The 19,607-nt window shown below is 48.2% G+C and overlaps 1 protein-coding gene across 5 annotated transcripts in view; it reads left to right on the forward strand.

Annotated features, from left to right (window-relative positions):
• Positions 1 to 19,607, forward strand: part of LOC130515078 (SH3 and multiple ankyrin repeat domains protein 2-like) — a 76,937-nt gene that overhangs the window by 16,642 nt on the left and 40,688 nt on the right. For all 5 annotated transcript variants that reach the window (XM_057015120.1, XM_057015096.1, XM_057015085.1 and 2 more), the window contains 9 exons: positions 386 to 604; positions 3,070 to 3,273; positions 3,409 to 3,480; positions 5,150 to 5,258; positions 6,999 to 7,150; positions 7,237 to 7,404; positions 8,269 to 8,385; positions 10,363 to 10,440; positions 15,083 to 15,149. In XM_057015120.1, the coding sequence (XP_056871100.1) occupies positions 386 to 604; positions 3,070 to 3,273; positions 3,409 to 3,480; positions 5,150 to 5,258; positions 6,999 to 7,150; positions 7,237 to 7,404; positions 8,269 to 8,385; positions 10,363 to 10,440; positions 15,083 to 15,149 (1,186 nt within the window). The remainder of the gene's footprint in view (positions 1 to 385; positions 605 to 3,069; positions 3,274 to 3,408; positions 3,481 to 5,149; positions 5,259 to 6,998; positions 7,151 to 7,236; positions 7,405 to 8,268; positions 8,386 to 10,362; positions 10,441 to 15,082; positions 15,150 to 19,607) is intronic.

Below are 19,607 nucleotides of genomic sequence, written 5' to 3' on the forward strand. Positions count from 1 at the left end.
CTCCTCAGAGCTGTGCAGAGCTCCTCAGAGCTCCTCCTGGTCCCTCTCAAATACGATAGATTCAGGGAGCAGTTATACAGCGTGGAATTTAGGTCAAACCTACAGGTGACATTCATCGGGCCCCTCACAGGTCCGTGGAGGCCAGCAGTGACTGATGAGCCGCTACATCTGTTTTCTGATCCGTAAATAATCAGTCATGCCTCCTCGCCCTCTTCCTGCTGTCACTGGAAGCAGGAGGTCAGCTCACGTGCTTTTCCCTGCAGGACGTGAGCCGAGAAGGATAAGCTAACAAGCTAGCAAGTGGCTGAGGATTGGGGCTGTTCTCTGAGGTGAATTTTTACTCTCACTAATCCGTCTTTTCCGCTCTTTGTCTTGGCTGAACTAGTCTGGCCTGCTGGCGATGCCCCGGAGCCCCACCTCCAGCGAGGATGAGATGGCCCAGAGCTTCTCCGACTACTCTGACGACTGCGCCTCTGACAGCTCCCGCGAAGAGACCATTTATGAAACCATAAAGGCCACAGCCGAGCCGTCGCAGAGCCGCATGGACGACATTCACATCAACTCGCTGGTCGTCCGCGTCCTCATCCCTGACCTGCAGCAGACGGTGAATATGCCTACATGTCTCATCCAGAAAAACACCTGGTGGAAAGAGCATGGAGATGACCACGGTTATTTCAGCTGTTTCAGGAGGTCAGGGACAAAAACAGCCTACGGTGCAGCGCACGTACAGGAAGTGATCAGGATGTGTTTGTTAAAATGTTGATCTGTAAATCTACCATGTTAAAGTAAAATGTGTCATTTATTGAACTTTGGCCTGTTAAATCAGCTCCTACCTCCTCTGATCCCAGCATCAACGTTCACAGTGCACACAATATTTTTTATTGCTACACCACCATCATACAATTATAACCTGTAGGTTTCTCCTCCCGCTCCCAGTTTAATCAGTTCATTTACCCTCTCTACCCCAGTAAAAACTGTGGTTAATACAGCAGGTTTAGCTGCTGTGTTAAGGTGCCACAGTCAAATTATTCTGCCAGCAGCAGGCTAGTGATACTCTATTCTCAGATAATAATAATAATAGATTGATGCTAGCTGGTGAAAAATATCTTAATTTATGAAATGACACCGTGTAAAAGCAAAAGCGTTATGATGTCGGTTATTGTCACGACTATCATGGCGTGGCGTGACGGAGCTCCAGATGGTCCGAAAGGATGTGGACTGAAGGCTGGAGGTGGAGAGGCCCTCCAGCAGAGCTTCTCCTCCTCTTTTCCATCCTGCTTGGCTGTGACAGAGAAAAGCTCTGAATAAGTGCGAAGGTCTCTGGGGCGGCTCATCAAACGGCTGTCAGCCCACCGGCAGCTGCGGTCGGCCACCGCTGCCATTTGATGATAAAGCTGCCGCTATCGGCGGACGTCGGCTTCGGTGCAGAGGCTGCAGCTGTGCAGGACCAGTAATCCAGCTAACATTCATATTGAAGGTCATTGAACCCTCCAGAACATTCCCGTCCAAATCAATATGCTTCGTCTGTGAAAGGCCGATTTCCTCTCCAGCAGTGGAGCGGTAAATGGCTCCCGCTCATATTTGAGCTCCTAACGCTGCGGCTGCATCTTAAAACTTGGTACAAAGATTAGTAAACAAGTTTAAATTCCCATTTTTTATGACTGAGCCAAAACTTCCTTCCCAGCTAGGAGGAGCAGGGGGTGGGGCTTAGCTGATTATCGGGTGGGAGACAGCCAATTAGAGTACAGTGTGTATGAAGGGGGTGTGGTCACATGTTACGTCGCGTCAGGCACTACTAAAATTCACTAAACTAAAATGCTACTAAATTCAAATGAAAAAGAACCTTCAAAACAAAGAAAGAATTGTGAAAAATCATGAAGAAGAGACACAGAAGCAGCAAACAGATCAAACAGATGAGGGGAAGCTTCACAGACATCCGACAGCTGTGCGGATTCGTATTAAACGTGCACACATGCATGAAGCGTTAATGTGTTTGACGGTCCTGCAGCTACACACCAGGTCAGCGCATGCACGTTATTAATGTACATGTGGGTGCTTATGTTCATATGTGCACTGAAATCTGTCCTGTGTGTAAACATACACGTTTTCACATTCATTATGAACACATGACTGAGTCACATGGTCATTTGGAAATAATGCCAAATGTGCAAATGTGTGTGTGTGTGTGTGTGTGTGTGTGTGTTCTCATTTTGATTGGCTGCGAAGTATCTTTACCATATCCTGATTAGTTTGCTAGACTTAGGTCAAAGGTCACTTTGAAAGATAAGTGACTGGATGGGGAGACGATCATCTGACTTACATAAAAACAAAATACGCACTCAGGTGCGTGTACACGCACACGCGCGCGCACACACACACACACATCAATTATCACTCACCGGGTAGTGAAAGCTAAAGTGTTTTTACAAAACTTCTAAAGTGGAAAGTTCAGCTCCTAAAGTGGTTAAAACACTGGAGTCATGGGAGCCCTGGCGTTTATCCCCCGTGCGCTCCGTGCGCTCCATGTTTAAGCTAAGCTGAGGACTGAGGAGGCAGCAGTAATGGCAGCAGATGGAAATGGATGTCCTGATAAATGAAAGAGGCCATTTTGTCCAATAGTCCCCGCCAGCTGCCAAACATCCGCTTCTGTCCGCGGCACCTTTGGCCCTGCACGGCAATTCCACGCCAGACTGGGATTACTGGGCCACAGTTCACAGCCCTCTCATCGTGCAGTGCTGCTATCAGTGGCTGAGCACCCGCAGACTCTCTGAACACCCATAATCCTCTCTGATTGTGACCAGGCATTGTGTGATTCTCTCTGACGAAAAACCGGAGCGCCGGTACGGGTCGGGTCAGTATCGACCCCTGCTGGGAGGGCCAGCGCTCGTCACCACAGAGCTAACAAAGCTAACAATGAAACAATAATCCGAGCCTGGCGCTTCCGTGCCTTACAGTTTATTTCCAACTGTCAATCACAGTCTGGACCAGGTCCAGCTGCTGGTCACACCACGTCAGGTTGGTGGATTTTTCATCAGTTTTCATCTGTTTCTCGCATGGTTCCGCCACCAGAAATGCATGCGCTTCAACCCCGATGCGACAGTGTGGATCGCCAAGCAGCGGATCCTGTGCTCACTCAACCAGAGCCTGAAAGACGTCCTGAACTACGGGCTTTTCCAGCCTCCAAGCGATGGGAGGGAAGGCAAGTTCCTGGATGAAGAGCGCCTGCTGCGAGAGTATCCTCAGCCAATCAGCAAAGGCGTCCCCGCTTTGGAGGTGGGCCGAATATTAGTCCTTGAGGTTGTAGCTCGTCTTAAGAAAGAAAACACGCCCCCTGGTGGCCAATCTCAAATACGAGGGGTAACATGAAAAAAAATTCCAAAACAAGCTTAATCCTTTTTGTCTCTACAGTTCAGGTACAAGAGCAGAGTCTACAACCAGCCGAATGTGGAGGAGAAGCAAATCTCCAAACTTCACACAAAGGTGAGATCGCACAAATACACGCTATGCGAAGGCAACCTTCGCCAGTGTAAAACCAAGTATATGAACAAGAACATCACAGGGGTGGGAAGGGACTGTGCGAGTGTCGGGGGCGAGGGTGTTCAGGGTGATGATGGTTTCTGTGAAGAAACTGTTTTTTTAACACTAAAACAGGAGTAGTTACGTCCTCCTAAACCTGTCGCCAGTTGGTCCTGAGCATTTTCGGCTCCGAGACATATCAAGACAAATGAGTTGCTGTCCGGCAAATGTTCGAGATGATTGTTGCCGATTGTCTCTCTGATACCTGTGCTGCCATCTTTTCACAGGTGATCAGGCTCCGCCCACTGTGCTGCCTTTTTATTAGACAGATGTGACCCTAGTGGGAACCTCCTTTAAACTCACCCGCAGAGATGATGGTTTATCTCCTCTGCGTGTGTTAGCCTCGTTAGCAAATGTTCCATTATTAGTGTGTGGGATAGTGCACACACTGCTGGGAGGGTTTGTCCCGCCTCCCTCAGGCAGTAGACCACTCCCATTCCGGTCTCCTCCCACCCACGGGATGGAAGAAAGTCTGTCTGACTGTATCTTCCTGAAGCTCTGGGCTGCCGTCCCACAGCTAATCCTGTAGCTGAGCCAAAGCATAAGCGTGTCTGGCAGCTCTGCTGTGAAACAGTCTGACAGCCGCTCTCATTAAAGGAGAGAGGAGAGGAGGAAATAAGGAAAAATGCATCCGGAACCCATTCATCTGCATGTGTAATAGATATGTGTCTTTTTATTGTAGCGAGGGGGGCGTATTCAGGTGTTTCAATGGTTAAAGCACCTGAAGGAGGCTGCCAAAGAGCACCCTGGAAACTCTGGCGTAAACACACGCACACACTCGGTGAAGTGGGAGATTTTCTCTCCATTTCCAGACTGAGGACTTTTTAAAAACTGATCCTTTGTTCCCCACAATCTGGTGCTCTGTGATTGGCTTTAGCTCACAGCGAGGCAGCCGCTCATCGTTGCCTTCTAATCTAAGACGCCGGCTGAGATTTTTGTTACTTTCCGCCGCCAGCGGACACACGAAGTCGTCCATTCATGTTGGATCTTCTTTTCTAACCCCCCCCAGAGTCAACCTGTCTGGAAATGCAGGGTCCAGGTGGGGGTCACCAGGATCTGGATGGGAAAGAGCTTCCTCCATCCATTTTCTAGCACCTCCCCCTCAGTGGGGTTGCGGTGGGGAGGGGGTGTGACTTTCTCCTGCTTCACATCCCTCTTTTCTTCTGCTTCTGTGCTTCTTTTCCCACTTCTGTCTCATTTCCCTCCACTCCTTTGGGGAGCTGCTCTCTGATCTATTTTTGTGTCACGGCCTGGAAATAAAGCAGACGGGAACACAAACCGGCATCCAAAATGGCGCTCTGCTCCACACCACCATCATCCCAGCACCCCCCCGCACACACTCCGCTTCGCATCCCTCCATCCTTACCGGCGACGCCTCTCAGTCCCACACTGACTTCCAGAATACTTCCACTCTTCACCCACTCTCAGCTGTGTGTGACCCTCTCCACCTTCTTCTTTTCATCACCCTCTATTTCAGGCTTTTTACAGCTCCGTCCCGGCTCTCTCTCACACACCCACCACCATTTGTTCTAATGGCTCTTTTTTTTGCTTCTTTGTTTTTTTTTTTGCACAGGCCAATCTGAGGAAGTTCATGGACCTGATCCACCACAGTCAGGTGGAGAAAGTGTCAAAGCTGCTGGAGCGAGGCTTCGACCCCAACTACCACGACAGCGAGAGTGGTGGTAAGGCTCCAGCTGAACACCTTCCCAAACACGAAAGCTCCTTCCCAGTATGACCAACAAGAACTTTACTGGAAGTGACAACATCCTCCATCATTGTAAAGATACTCCTCTCCTGGTCGATACACAGGATGAGTCTATGAGCCTGTACTTACCAGCCGCATGCTCCAGGGGGCAGTGTGAGACATGATCGATTTATTTTGGGGAACGTCTGACAAAGCAGCAATTTGATGAAGATATGGATGAATTATTCCAGAGAACCGTGACTAATTAACAACACAACCACATTTAGTTAATCTCCTGTCACCCGCCAACCGATTTCAGAAAGTCAGTGTCAGGGTTGTGGATCTTGGGAAGCTCTGAGTTCTTGAAACACCCAGAGATGTGTGAAATGTGTTTCTAACTCCAGACAGAAAGAAAAGAGACGTGGGACAGGCTCGGGCGAGTGAGAATAATGGCAGAATCGCTGCAGCTCTTTACGTTCCCTCCCAAAGTAAAAGGATTACATGAATAAACAGCCTGAGTAAAACAAGACTGCAGAGGATGTTCTCAATCAGCCCACTTATTCCAAACTCTGTAGGCTTCAAAATAACGCCACCAGAAAGCTTTTCATTGTCCGTCTGCCTTCACTTCTGGTCAGCATCCACGAGCCTCCGTTCCCTCATGCGGGATGCAGTTGGATCCAGCGGGCAGACGGACCATCCTGGAGCGTCACAGACGGGAGGAGTGGAGGTTCTGGAGTTTTAATGTGAACTGTGGTTCTTCTGTTAGAATCTTTGAAACGCAGCTAAAGAAATCCTCCGTCCTCAGCAGATCATTCAGAGGTTCTCAGCCGCTCCTGAGATGCATTAAAAGAGTCTGAAGCTGATGTTTGTTTTTGATGCTTATGACTTTGCTATGACGACCAGATACGTTAAGGCGGGGCTAGCTAAGGTACTACCTTGTAGTGGAAAGAGAGTAGAGTAGGTACTTTATGTGGAAACATGCCATACAAGAATAAAATAATTAGAGTTAATAGACACATTTATGATAGTAAGTAAGATTAAAAATCCCACAATTCTTCATATTAAATGGTTCACGTGTTGGTGAATGACATCAGGCACTAAGTTTCCCAGTAAAGTGCTGAATGTTCCGTGGATGCAGCGCTGGCTGGGTTCCCAGGTCCTTTATTTAAAGCTCAGAGATATTAGGTATCCTGAGGTATCCTCTGAGATATTTTTCCCCATAACTATCAGCAACACAGCAGGTTTGGTTTCTGCTTCATTTTTTGAAATTAGGACAAATCACTCGTGTGTCTGAGTGTTTTGTTGTGATTCGCCTCATTTGGATGCATCTAATAATGCCATCATCAGCGTTATTGACCTCCTTTTATTGGGTCACATTAGCACGGAGGACCTAACAGCGATCTGAATGATGCATTCTTCCTGTTTTAGCAGGGCCAGCGCTCCTGAGGTGAAAACTCTTGAGATAAAAACAACAAAAGCCCATGTAGAAAAAACAGAAATAACCTTAAAATGAGGCGCAGCCTTCCTCTAATATTGAATAAAATATCCTATTCAGAGATGTGAATTAAAATAAAGACACCTCAAAGACATGGACATTGGTCGATTCCCATCCAGTGACCAGAGGCAGAGTTCTGATACTGATGGGCACCAGAAAAGTGGACTTTCCCCAGATGGGCGGGGCTAAAGTGGCACGGCTTAGATTAGCAGAAATAGCACGTTGTGTGTTTGACATTTGCAGAAAGCCCGCTGACGTTTGCAGCTCACCTGGACAACATGGTGGAGATCATCAAGGTCCTGAAGAGCGGAGGAGCCCACCTGGACTTCAGGGCCAAAGACGGGTTGACGGCTCTCCACAAAGCAGCTCGCTCCAAGAACCTGGTCTCCCTCACGGTAGCTGACGCTGCATCTACATATGCTATAAAACAAACATAAACATGTAAGCGCAGCGGCTTAATCTGGGACTGTGTCGCCGTCAGACCCTGCTGGAGCTGGGAGCCTCGCCGGACTACAAAGACAGTCGTGGTCTGACTCCGCTGTATCACAGCGTGATGGCGGGGGGCGACCCCGGCTGCTGTGAGCTCCTCCTGAAACACCAGGCTGCCGTCTGCTGCCAGGACGAGAACGGCTGGCACGAGGTTCACCAGGTAAACACGCACGTGGCACGGGTAAACACACACATTTATCACCTAAACACACAGTTTGAGCAGGTAAATACACACACACTTGTACATGCAAACAGCCAAATTCACAGGTAAACACACACATTTATCAGACAAACACGCACTTTCACAGGTAAACGCACACCTGCACTGGGGAGCACTGAAACAAAGGGGGCTTCTGGCTCTTGCAACAACTGCTCCTTGGAAATGATCACAATGACGGGAAGCTTTTCCCATCTGTGGGCGTCTGTCGGTGCAGCTGTAAGCCATTTCAGGAGAGCGTGCCTACACCAGTAGCGCGCACACACACACACACACACACATACACACACACACACACATTGGGTGTGTGTGCAGCCATCAGCTTTATCAGATTGCTTGTATCTCTCTCCCTGTCGGGTTTGTCCCGTTTGAGACCAGATACGGATCAGCTGTCAGGCAGGACGGGGAAACATAATGGCTGCTGCTGCTTTACAGCTGAAGCTTTCAGAAAATCCTGGAGTTTTCTGGACTCCTGCAGCTCCTTGATGGCTTATATAACTCAAACCGATGACATTTGCTGTCTTTTTTAGGGGGTGGTTGGTTCCACAATCCAGAAATTCATATGATTGTGGGCCAGTGGGTTCATGAAAGTTCTGATGAGCCTCTACGTGATTGAATTTGTCACACAGCTTTTTTTTCTTCTTTACTAATCTTCAGCGCTGTGCACGTTCGTGCGCTGTCACCAGGGTTCAAACTGAGGCCTCGTCTTTATCTCTGCAGCACACTGACGTCTGCTGTTAGAGGGTGGTACTGCATTCACTAACCTCTAACGCGCGCGCGCGTGTGTGTGGGTGTGTGTGTGTGCAGGCGTGCCGTCATGGCCACGTGCAGCACCTGGAGCATCTGCTGTTCTACGGAGCAGACATGAGCGCTCAGAACGCATCGGGGAACACGGCGCTTCACATCTGTGCGCTGTACAACCAGGTGAGCGTCTCCAGATGATCTGGATTATGGTTAATCTTCCTGTTATTTTGTGTTCTCTACAGTGTGATGACACCAAAACAATAGACCCAACAGGGATTGTTCGTGAAATGTCATGTGAGCCACTCGAGCAACACTCGAGACATTCAAGTACCCCCCCCCCACCCCTCGAGAAAAAGTGGTCCTATACCTGCACCAACAGATTCCACCCTGTCAGAGTTCTTCAGCACAGACTCCTCCTCAAACTGGGATGGCTGGTTCATCAGCTAATCTGAGCTCTTTAGAGCCGTCCCAGTTTAGCTGTAAGACCAGTAAACGCTTCAGTTCCTCTGCTCTTTCATACTGGTTTGATATCAGAGCTGATATTTAACCCAGTAATTGTTGCTAGCGTGTAGCGGCGTCGTTCCCATGGGAGGAGTTACTTAAATGTCTTGGTTTTTCTGTCGTGGTGTTGCTCATGTTTGAGGCTGGGGGGGACTGAATCCCAGGGGACGAACTACGGAGTCAGATTCGAATTAGTATTTAAACTGGTGACGCTTCAGCGACAAACGGAGCTTCAGGTGCTGATGAAATGATCTTCTACAGCAGATTAATGTGCGTGGACCCACACGCGCCATGAATCCGGCAGGGTCGTGACCCCGTCAGCCAATATGATCTCAGCCCACCTCCAGCTCGATGCTTCACCTTTTGTTCCGCTTCTGAGAGATAATTGCATTTGACCTTTGACTCGGGGAGGGGACGGGTGAAAATGCTGAGTCAGCGCACAAGGCCGCTTGGTTTGGATGGAGAAATGACTGTTTTCATTTAGCGTCAGTAATAAAAAGGTGAACCCGTCTCTCCTTCAGCCGCTTTAAAAATACATTTAATGATGCAGCAGATAAATGTTTAATCAGCTGTTGAAACAAAGAAGCTGCTGCTCGACAACTAGCATCCCGGAACAGACGTCATCAAAGCATCAAAGAACAGAAATGCTCCCAAACTGGAGAAAACAACAGAAACGTGTGGTCGGGTCAGCTGGTTCTGTTGGTTCCCAATTGAACCTGACAAGAACAGGTGGTCTTTTTCTCCTCCTCCTCTACCTTCATCTTTTATGTCTCCTCCTTGTTTGTCTCCTCCTTCCTTCTCTTTTTTAACGTCTCCCTTTTTCATTTTCTGCTCCTCCTCCCTTTTTTCTCTCCTCTACCTTCTTCCCCTCCTCCTCCTTTCTCCTTGTGGTCTGTGAAGTCCTTCTCGTTCCTCTAAGAATGATGCATATAATCTGGAATATTCTGAGCTGCATCCTTCAGCAGCCGAAAAACTTCTTATTGGAGTGTGAGATTGTGAGAGTGTGTGTGTGTGTTTTCCTTCATTCGTCTGCATCTTCTAATACAACGTGAGAGGAGCAAGAAAAGTCCATTAGCATCCTGATGGTTCCTGGTCCCTTCGCCTCCTCTTCTGCTCCAGAGTTGAGGAGATCTTGTGGAATTGCTGCGGTTAAAAAAAGGAGCGAGGCTTTGAAAGAAGACGGGCAAACGTGTAGAAGGCATGAGCGTTCCTCCTCGCTCACACGCTCTCACAACTCTCGGCAGCTCATTGTGGAGCTAAAAACAGTCTTTATGTTCACGTGTGTCCGTGGAACATGCGTGGTTGAGCACTTTGTGGGCGATTTGTGCAGCAGATCCAAACCCCTCAGCACTCTCCATCTCTCTCTTCCCTTTTCCGTTTTCTATCTCTCTCGCTCCCTCTTTCAGCTGAGTGGAGGAATAGATCCACAGTCAGAGCGAAGCGTTGTTCCTCACACAGGTTCTAGATGTTCCGCTGATGTTGTGTTCAGGCTGGGATGTTCTGCAGCTTCTGCTCTCTTGACTTTTCATTCTGGAACAAGGAGACATTGGAAGCTAATCCTGCTTTCTTCTTCTCAAAGTAGGAGAGCTGAGGCGTTTCCCCTGCTGCTGATGTTTCCCGCTGCCTCCCTCTAATCCCTTTTTCCTTCTTCTCCAGGATAACTGTGCCAGAGTGCTGCTGGTCCGCGGTGCTGACAAGGAAGTGAAGAACTACAACAGCCAGAGTCCATTTCAGGTACCTCACATTCACGACCGGCTCTTCCTGACCGCCGCCTGTATCTGTGGTTGATTACAGTTTAATTACAGCCACCTTTTATTCTCATGCTCATTTGTTGCCACGGCAACGGTGCCAAACGGCCAAGGTCAGCTGGAAACGAGCATCTCAAATGTCTCCGTGACCAAAACTGGATTCGTCTCAGTAAATTGGGAGTTGCTTCAGTGAAGTTTAACCAAACAGGAGTTTTACACACACACACACACACACACACACACACACACACACACACACACACACACACACACACAGCATTTAAATTTAAAGGTCTTTTGACACCTTCATTGCGATGGAACGTTGTTTTCTGATTGATTATTGTCACATGATCAATAATTGCTGTGTGGTTGGTTATTGTTTTGTGATTGTTGGTGTCCTGTGATTGACAGCTGTTGTGAGTAGCTGCAGAAACAACAACTTTTGTTACATAATCCTCATTAATGTTTTGAGCATCTGCTTAAATAATTAATGAATAATCTCTGTTTTAGACGATCAGTTTTCAGGACTGTTCTTATAAAGTGGAACAGTTAAGCTACAGGGAACAGTTCTTACTGTTCCCTCCCCAGGTTTCTCAACGTCTAAGATATTAAACTCATTTAAACATATTTAACATGTGGTTCTGTTGAAATGGTGTTTTGGGGGTTCGGACTAGGGCGAAGCATCAGATGAGCAGATTCAGAGACGACCACAGATGTTTGAACGTTCGTTCCTCACTGACCAACAACAGTTTTAGGTGTTGTCGGCAGGTTTGTGTCCTGTCCCTGACCCTGACCCAGGACATCTCAAAATAAGCTGGATCATGGCTCACGTCTCAAGTATCGCCTCTTTCAGTCCGTCCAAACATGTCAGGGATGTCCTGGAGACACGTGTCTCGTCAGTTATACCATCTGTGTCCGTCCACCTGGACGACACCTGGTCCCATGCCGGCCTCAGAGCAGGAGCAGAACATCTGTGTTTCCCAGTTTATCAGAGGAGGAGCCGGAGGAGCTTTAGCAGCACCTTTGGATCCAGCTGGAACAGAAGAGCAGAATCAGCCACTAGACGCCGTGTGGACGCTCACTCGTGTTGGAGTGGAGAAACTTGCTCTCTTGCTCTTACTATCTTTAACGCTGCTGCTCTCCTCCACCTACACGCTCGGCTATCCGCTGCAACCGGTGAGTTCCTGCAGGCTTTTGATGGGATGGCGTCCACGGGAGAACGTGGGGAGGCCGCGGGAGATGTTGGGGAGCCGGACGAGAACAGCAGAGGGAATAGAGCTTGGTGAAATGTAAAGGAGGACGAGACGCGATTTCAGAGTCCTCCAAATGTCCCTATCGATGCGTCCCTTTCCTTTCAATTTAAATAAGTCAGAGATCCACACGTTCTCCGATCACGGCTGCACACATCAGGACGGTTATTTGTCCCACGTCCCCGGGCGGACCCCTTTTCCCATCTGAATGAAACGCGCTTCCTCGCCACCGCTGCGTGTGAGCCTAATTACAGCGGCGTGTGGGAGTGGGGCCGTGTCATGTGATGATATCGTGTGTGTAATCACGCGTCCTTGCAACAAAAGGAAGTGAAGCCGAGGTGCAGAGGACTCCCATCATCCTCTGTGGGAGCGCCGTCCTCTTGATGGAAGGTTTTCAGAGAGAGATTAAAAAAAAATCATTTCCTTTATTGAATGTAAGTTTCCTTTGTCCCCCGGCTGCGTCGGCCTGCGCTGATCCTCTCAGCTTTTCATCCTCCACCATTTCATTCACCTCCATATCTCTTCTCCACGTCTCCACTGTACGTTCTATTCTAATTCTCTCTACTCTCCTCATTATTACACTTGTCGGCTTCTTGTTCTCATCCCTCCCAACACACACACACACACACACACATTTTCATTTCCTCCTCGACTCAAACTGGAAGTCAGAATTCCCTCTGCATCTCTCCCTGCCTCATTATTCCGCAGCCACCAGTAACATGTCAGTCGCCCCCAAACAGGCATGTCAGCCTTTTCTTTTTCCACCCTTTGGTTTGTTTCATTTTCACGTCCACTTTCAGCCAATCATCAGTAGAGATTTGCTTCCATAGCAACACTGGCACAGGAGAGCAGCCAAGAGATGCTGCGATCTCCACCCCCCCATTCCCAGTCCATTCCCAGTCGTTCAGTGGGAATCATCAGCCGCAACCCAAAATAACGCGAAGCTCAAATGACTCAACGAGCCACCAGAGGAGAACATCCCTGAAACGGCTCTGGTGACCACGTGTGAGACTGAACACTGAAGCAGAGCTGTTGCTGGTTAACTGCTGTGGTTAGGGTTGGCTGATCTTCAGAACCAACCTGGGTTTGGTGCTCTGAAGGATTCTGAGGAGCTCTCAGGCATATTGGGAAAAAACTGTGAACCAACAGTGAATCCTGAACACGTCGCTGCCAATTTCTCCCCACTGCCATTCAATCTTCTGCCCAGGACGCTTTATGGAACCAAAAAAACTCTCTTCTCCACTCGTTCGGCGGCGCCCACGATCGCCGGCCTGCACCAACCTGACGAGGACTCGGGGAGGTAGTGGAACGCTGACTAAACCTCTTGGCTGATGAAGGTTTTGCTTCACCTTAGTGCACCTGTTTACACTCAGGTAACCGGAGGTGTTTACCTGACTTCGTGAACACTTGTAGTTCGTTTATTTGTCATTTGTGAGCGACAGTGTTGGTGTTGGGTCCTGCCTTCGTCCCGTGGAGCTGCAGATGAGTAACGTTGCTCGGCTGATATTGGTTATTGCTCTTGATCAACCAGCCCTGTTGCTTTACCCCACCCCCATGTTATACACAAGCATCGGTCTCCATGACAACTGGGGGTGAGAACACGTGACGCTCGATGTGGAGGCAGCAATAACGGACGATAAAAAAAGACCCAAACAGTTTCCCGTCGGTCACGTGATTTCACTCGAGTTGGGAACGAGCGATCCGCTTCGGGGAGCTTCACGTCTCCAACGCTGAGACGCTCCCATCTTGGTGTCGGTGTCACGACTCCACATCAGACGATAAGTGTTAATAAAAACGCTGACGCATAAAGTTGACACTCGCAGGCTGAACTGGTCGCAGTAATGAGTTGAATTAACGGTGCTTGACATCTACGGCGTGTTCAGGCCGCTACCGTGCCGCCTCTTAACCCATTAACGGGGGGGTCGCGTTGGCGGCGCATGGATCTCAGGCTGACCCGGACTTTCATTCGTCATTGTGGGGTTTTTTTGGCGTCTTTGCTGGCTAATATTTTATGTGGCGCTTCAGAATGGTGACAAATTTCAAGTTGCTCGGTTGCCATAACGATCCTCCTGGAGGGACTGTCCACTTGGTGGCGCTGCAGGAGGCTGTCCAGGAGGTTTGCGCTGCTGGATTCACCGTTTTTGCGTGTCCAGTTTGACTCGGGTCACTAGAAACGTGTGAGTTTTAGGGACATCTAGTGGCACCAGCTGGTACTGACACCTGGTGGGTCAGAAACCGTCAGATACTTTTTCCCGATTGGTATCGGGTTTAATTGTGTCTCCTGTTGAAGAATCAGTTTGTGTTTGCAGACGGACTTTAGCAGTCCGACTTCTGCACCCCTGGAGAAATAACAGAGAGAAACAATAATAATAATAATAATATTTCATCCATTACTTTCTCCTGACTGATTGTCCTACTGGGAGCGTACTTAAGTATGTTTGCCGGTGCCTCCTCCTCCTCTTCCTCCTCCTCCTCCTCATCTCTCATTTCTCTCAGGAAGTAGATCCCATCTTTTCTGGGAAAGTGGTTTTGTGTTAATGTTGTGTGTTGATAGTGGAAGTGGAGCTGTGCTGGTGGAAAACATGTTGGCTCTAAAGTGCTTTTACCGTGTTTTTTTTATTGATATGAGTAAAAGGTCATCTGTGGAGGATTATGACTCCAGTCAACTGTGTTTTAATAACACGGCCGCTCTTCATCACTCGTCCTCCTCATCGTTTGTTCTCCAGGAAACAGAGCAGGCGAGCTTATATAACACCATCGACTTCCCTGAGGGTGTATGTGTGTACGTGTATGTGTATGTGCGTGTGTGTGTGTGTGTGTGTGTGTGTGTGTGTGTGTGTGTGTGTGTGTGTGTGTGTGTGTGATGCTCATGTTGCTGATCTGAGGTGTAGTGTAATCCAGTGATCCAGCAGTGGGATCTGGGTCAGTGACGGTGAAACAGCTTCGCTTCACTGCCCCCTGGTGGCCGCCCTGCAGAGACAGATGGCTTTTTAACGTCACTGTCAACAGTTTGTGTTCGGGTTCATATGGTCCATGTAACTGTCAGGAGGCTGCGCTTCTACCAAATACAGAGGAAAGTTTTTATTTAAAAATAGGTTATCTTTTATTTAAGTTATTTTACGTTTATTGCCATAAAGACCTGACTATAGTACAGATTACAGTCTTCACAGGAGTTACAGGGCTTCTTTATGGGTATACCTTTGTATAGCTAAATATAATCACATAAATTAGTATGTCATGGATCACACGTATAGTTTTATTGTGTGTGTGTGTTTGTTTTCTTCCTTAGGTTTTCTGTTTTGTTCCTGTCGTCCATAAATGCCTTGACTAGATCATCTCCTGGCCTCATGTCTTCCTCTTCCTTGCTCTCGTCTCCAGGTGGCCATCATTGCTGGCAACTTTGAGCTCGCTGAACTCATCAAGACCCACAAAGAGACAGATATCGGTGAGTTCTCCGCTTCCATTGTTCACCTGTTCTTCCTCCTGACCCGCCCCCCACCATAAACACAGGGAGGGGATCCCAGTTGTGCTGAGGTGAACGGCTGGACTAACCCGCTGCCTTCAGGTCATCAAAAAGGTCAATGCTTTGGGGGGAGGTGTCAACTGACCATGATTTGATTACGTCTGAGGCGTGAACGTGCTCATTCTTCTTGCATGTTGGACTAGATTGATTGTTCGGAAAGTTGTTGAACACTCAAACAGGATTATTGTTGACTTGATGGTTTAGAAGCCAAGAAATAAAACCTGTAAAGTCATGGAAATGGGTCAAAGGTCACTCTTACTTCAACAAAGTCCTGTAACCTCCACAACCACTTTGGCTCAACCACTTAAGAAGTTTAGCTGTTATAACAGCCTGTTATAACATAAGAAGCTTGGAGTTCATCAAGGCTCCATTATCGGGTTTCAACATTGGCTCTGGTCCATTTTTTGATTATGCTGATGACGCAGCCATTTTATTTGCTGCATCATTGCAGGTGACACGTGTGGTTGTTTTATGTCTTCTGGTTCTGGTGGACCTTTGATCAAGAAAAAGGAGCAACCTAATTCAGGACTTTCTTCATATTGGCCTTAATTCATGCGCCCTTTGACCTTCCAGACCTTCCAGACCCTGTTGAGATGCTGCCACCATCATTCATGGCGGTTATGTGATGTTTGGTGTCCAGCAGGTGTCAGCTCTAATGGGCTGGAGGTTCTGTTTCTCCTCGCCAGACCACAGAAGCTTTTCCCATCTGCAGGAAGGGGGGGTGTGTGTGATGCCATTCTTCTCCCTCAGAGGTTCCTCTGCAGCAGATGTTTCCTCACTTTCTCCTGGACTCTTCTCTGCTCCCGAGCTCTTTGCTCCTTCCCTTCCAGATGTGTGTCGAGCGCCAGTTCTGGAGGAGCGCCGTTATCACGTGCTTCCTTTTAGAACTCCTCAGGCTCCACAGATCTGACATTGGTCTTCCTCTCCTGCTGAACCAGTAGAAATGTCTCTCTTGTCCTGAAAGATCTGAATTATTCAGACAGACATCAGGATGGTGCGCACATCATGGACACATGTACAGTGACTGTTGCCATAGCTACAGTACACATTCTATTTCCACCAGTTTATTTAATTTTCTGGTTGCGTTGAACACTTGGATACTGTTCTGCAGCAGCCATATAACATGTTCCTTTTAAGGAAGCATAAGTATGTGAATCTATTTTCTCACCTGCTTAATTGCATTAAAAACACATATAATTTGCTAAAACGTTGCCTTTTCTAAACTATCAGAACTAACTTTCTTCAGCTGTACTTGGTCTCTGTTGCCACTGAGGACACGTGGAGCTACAGATTAGTGAGGGAGCTGAATGAGTGGGTGATGAACCAGCCCATTGCCAGGGAACGCTGACTGGATAGCCGCTGCCCTCCGCATGACAGCTCAGGGATTATCGGAGAAAATGAGAAAAGATGAACCAACAAATGAAAATATAAAGGAGGACAGAGAAAGATTGGAGCGGGCGGAGAGAATGAGACGGAGGTCTAATCTAATCTAAAGATGTAATCCCACCACTGCTGTTCGCCCTCATGGTCGACGCCCTGCAGCCTCGTGCGCAGGCAACCTGCTGAACGTCTAAACAGGGCACAGCAGCACTGTGATGCAGCCCCCCCCCGTCCTCACCACCACCCCCACAACCACCACATCAGATGGTGAGAGTGTCCAGGTGGCTTCTCCTCCTGATGCCTCCCACTCTGGGGACGGGACATCTCCACCACTGGAGACTGGACTGGCTGCCATCATGGGTTCCGCCTGCAGGAAAGGTGGGTTAGACCCCTGCCTCCTGCCCTCCTGCCCTCCTGCCCTCCTGCCCTCCTGCCCTCCTGCCCTCCTGCCCACACACCCCCACCAATTCAACTAGTCGGGCCTTGAGCCCCATGCTCACGGGCAGTAGCCTGTGTGTGATTGTCATGTAACAGTCTCGTAAATCTTGCGTCCGCTATCCTCAGCATCATCGTCAGCCGAGCTGAGGCCCGACACTCCGGCTGTTTGTGGGTTACACCAGCGCACAAACAGTTTCCATGGCGTTTATGTTGATGAGCCTCTTTCCCACCAGTGTTATGTTACAGGAATTTTCTAGGGCGGCTACCATTAGTGCTAATGACCAGACTCTCAGAACTTATTTACAGACGATGTGTTTGTGCTTGTAGATGTTGCTGGCTGCAGGTGTTTGGGGGGGGGGGGTGTTTTGTTTGCAGCATGAGTGGGCAGTGTGGTGTTTCACCTGACCTGGATCTGGCCAATCAGGCTTTGGTTCCCCACACTGAGTGTCGTGTGGTTGTAGCTAGTCACCTGGAGGTGTGGCAGTTGGTCTCTAACTGGCCACTTTGTTTGGATTCTGGCCAACATGCTAACATCATCTCCCACAATCCAGATATTTGAGTTGTTGGATTACAAATGCAAATGTTTTCCAGCTTCTAGCATCCAGGGACGCTTCTGCTGTCTTTAAAAAAAGGCCAGCATATTTAACAACACATTAACATGTCGTAGTATCGTCCAATTATTCCTAACGCGCTTCTATATTTAGACCTTATCCACTCTGCAGCAGAGCCAAGATGACAATGATGGAGGCAACGGTTTGAATAGCGTTTTAGCTCTGCGCTAATCCAGAAATATGCTGCTACTGTACACATTATTCCAGTTTTTTTTTCTACAATTGACTCATCTAAAACAGAGCAGAATGAAAGTGTGTGTCTGGCAGATATGTGTTGTGTTGTGTCCTCCCTTTGCACCCGTAAAGCCACTTTAAGAATGATTGACAGCTGCTTGTATTGGACCACCCGCTGTCACAGCGTGATAATCCCATCACCAGCATGAAGTGACCACTTTCACACTCATCTACTCCCAGTTTGGCACAACGGTTACACTGGAAATTTCCTCCTGTCGAAAACCTGAAGGACGTACGTGACAAACCAGACTCACATGTTCCTACAACACACACACACATTCTATTAAAATGTCCTCACTTTGCTAGTAGAAAGAAGATTTTGTTACTGAATATTTAGCAAGTACAAGAACACACACACACACACACACACACACACACACATTCCTGTACTTTATTTTTGTGAGGACGTTCAGACATCATTTCCCCATCTTCTTACACTAATGTAAACCAAAGTCTAACCCTTCACCTTAAAACCACAACTTTACCCTCAAACAGGTATACACACAGATAAACACCCTCACGACTATGCTTACACACAGGTTTACACACAGCTATACAAATATACACACAGTCACATAGTTTTGTATGCGACATGATTTTATTCAGCGATTGTGAGGTGTAAATCAGGAGACACAGACAAACTTAGCTTCTCAGTAAGACTAATAGATGATGTGTGTGTGTGTGTGTGTGTGTGTGTGTGTGAACACTATAGAACACTATAATGACATGTTAATCGGACCTCTGCTCGTTTTAGTTGATCTTTTGGCCGAAGTCTGTGGACACACGTGTGACGTTTCCATGGTTACAGTTTATTTTCAGGCCGGACAAACCACTACACCACACACATTATCGCTTTATGTTCTAGAATACATATAAACTTTTCTTTCTCATAAAAATGTTAATAAAAACAATGAAGTTTGAAATATAGGTGTCCGTATTTCTTGCTGGATTTGTGTTTCAGCACCTTCTGATGTACGCATGTGGACATTTGTGGACACTATGGGATACCTATCTGTCCCAGGGCCACGAAAGTCTGGACAGAACTTTGAATTGGAATCATATTTGGTGCCCATTGATGACGTTTCACAGGGGCGCCAGGACTGAGAGGTCTGCGACCACAGATTTTCAGGAATCGTCGCTATGGGAACCCGCCAACGTCTCTATATTTTTGCATTCTTTATGACAACATATGCTTTGCGTGTGCAACCATCTGCTGCGTTGGCCTTCAGCGAGGTCACTCCTCGGGTGAATCCCTGCCGGCACTGGTGAGGAGGAAGAGGAAGAGGAAATGGAGCTCCACCGATGGTGCGTGACCACGTGCTCCACGCTGGATTGTGTGGCAGAAGACTCAGGTGTGCTCATCAGCCAGGAGGCGGAGACGCGCCGCCCCTCTCTGGGTTGCCTAGCAACAATGAGGGTCTGTGTGACGTCAGTTCTCCGGTTCTTCGCTCAACCTTTCTCCACTTAGGAATGTTGTTGTTCCAGATGTTGGCTTCTGCAACATCTGGTCCATTAATATTCCCAGTTCAGAGCAGTTGGAGGTGCCGACGGCTCGGTTGCTGTCAGCACCACCAGTATGTGAAGGAGGCACCCTGAGATCACGCTGAACTGGAACTGCTGGTCCCCGACAGGAACAGTCGTTCTCACCGAGAACAGTCTGTGCGTTCCAAAGATTCAGGAAGGGACGGAAGCAAAGCTCGTTTTTATCCGCCACATC

Source organism: Takifugu flavidus, chromosome 2, assembly GCF_003711565.1.
Source record: "Takifugu flavidus isolate HTHZ2018 chromosome 2, ASM371156v2, whole genome shotgun sequence".
NCBI classification, from domain to species: domain Eukaryota; kingdom Metazoa; phylum Chordata; class Actinopteri; order Tetraodontiformes; family Tetraodontidae; genus Takifugu; species Takifugu flavidus.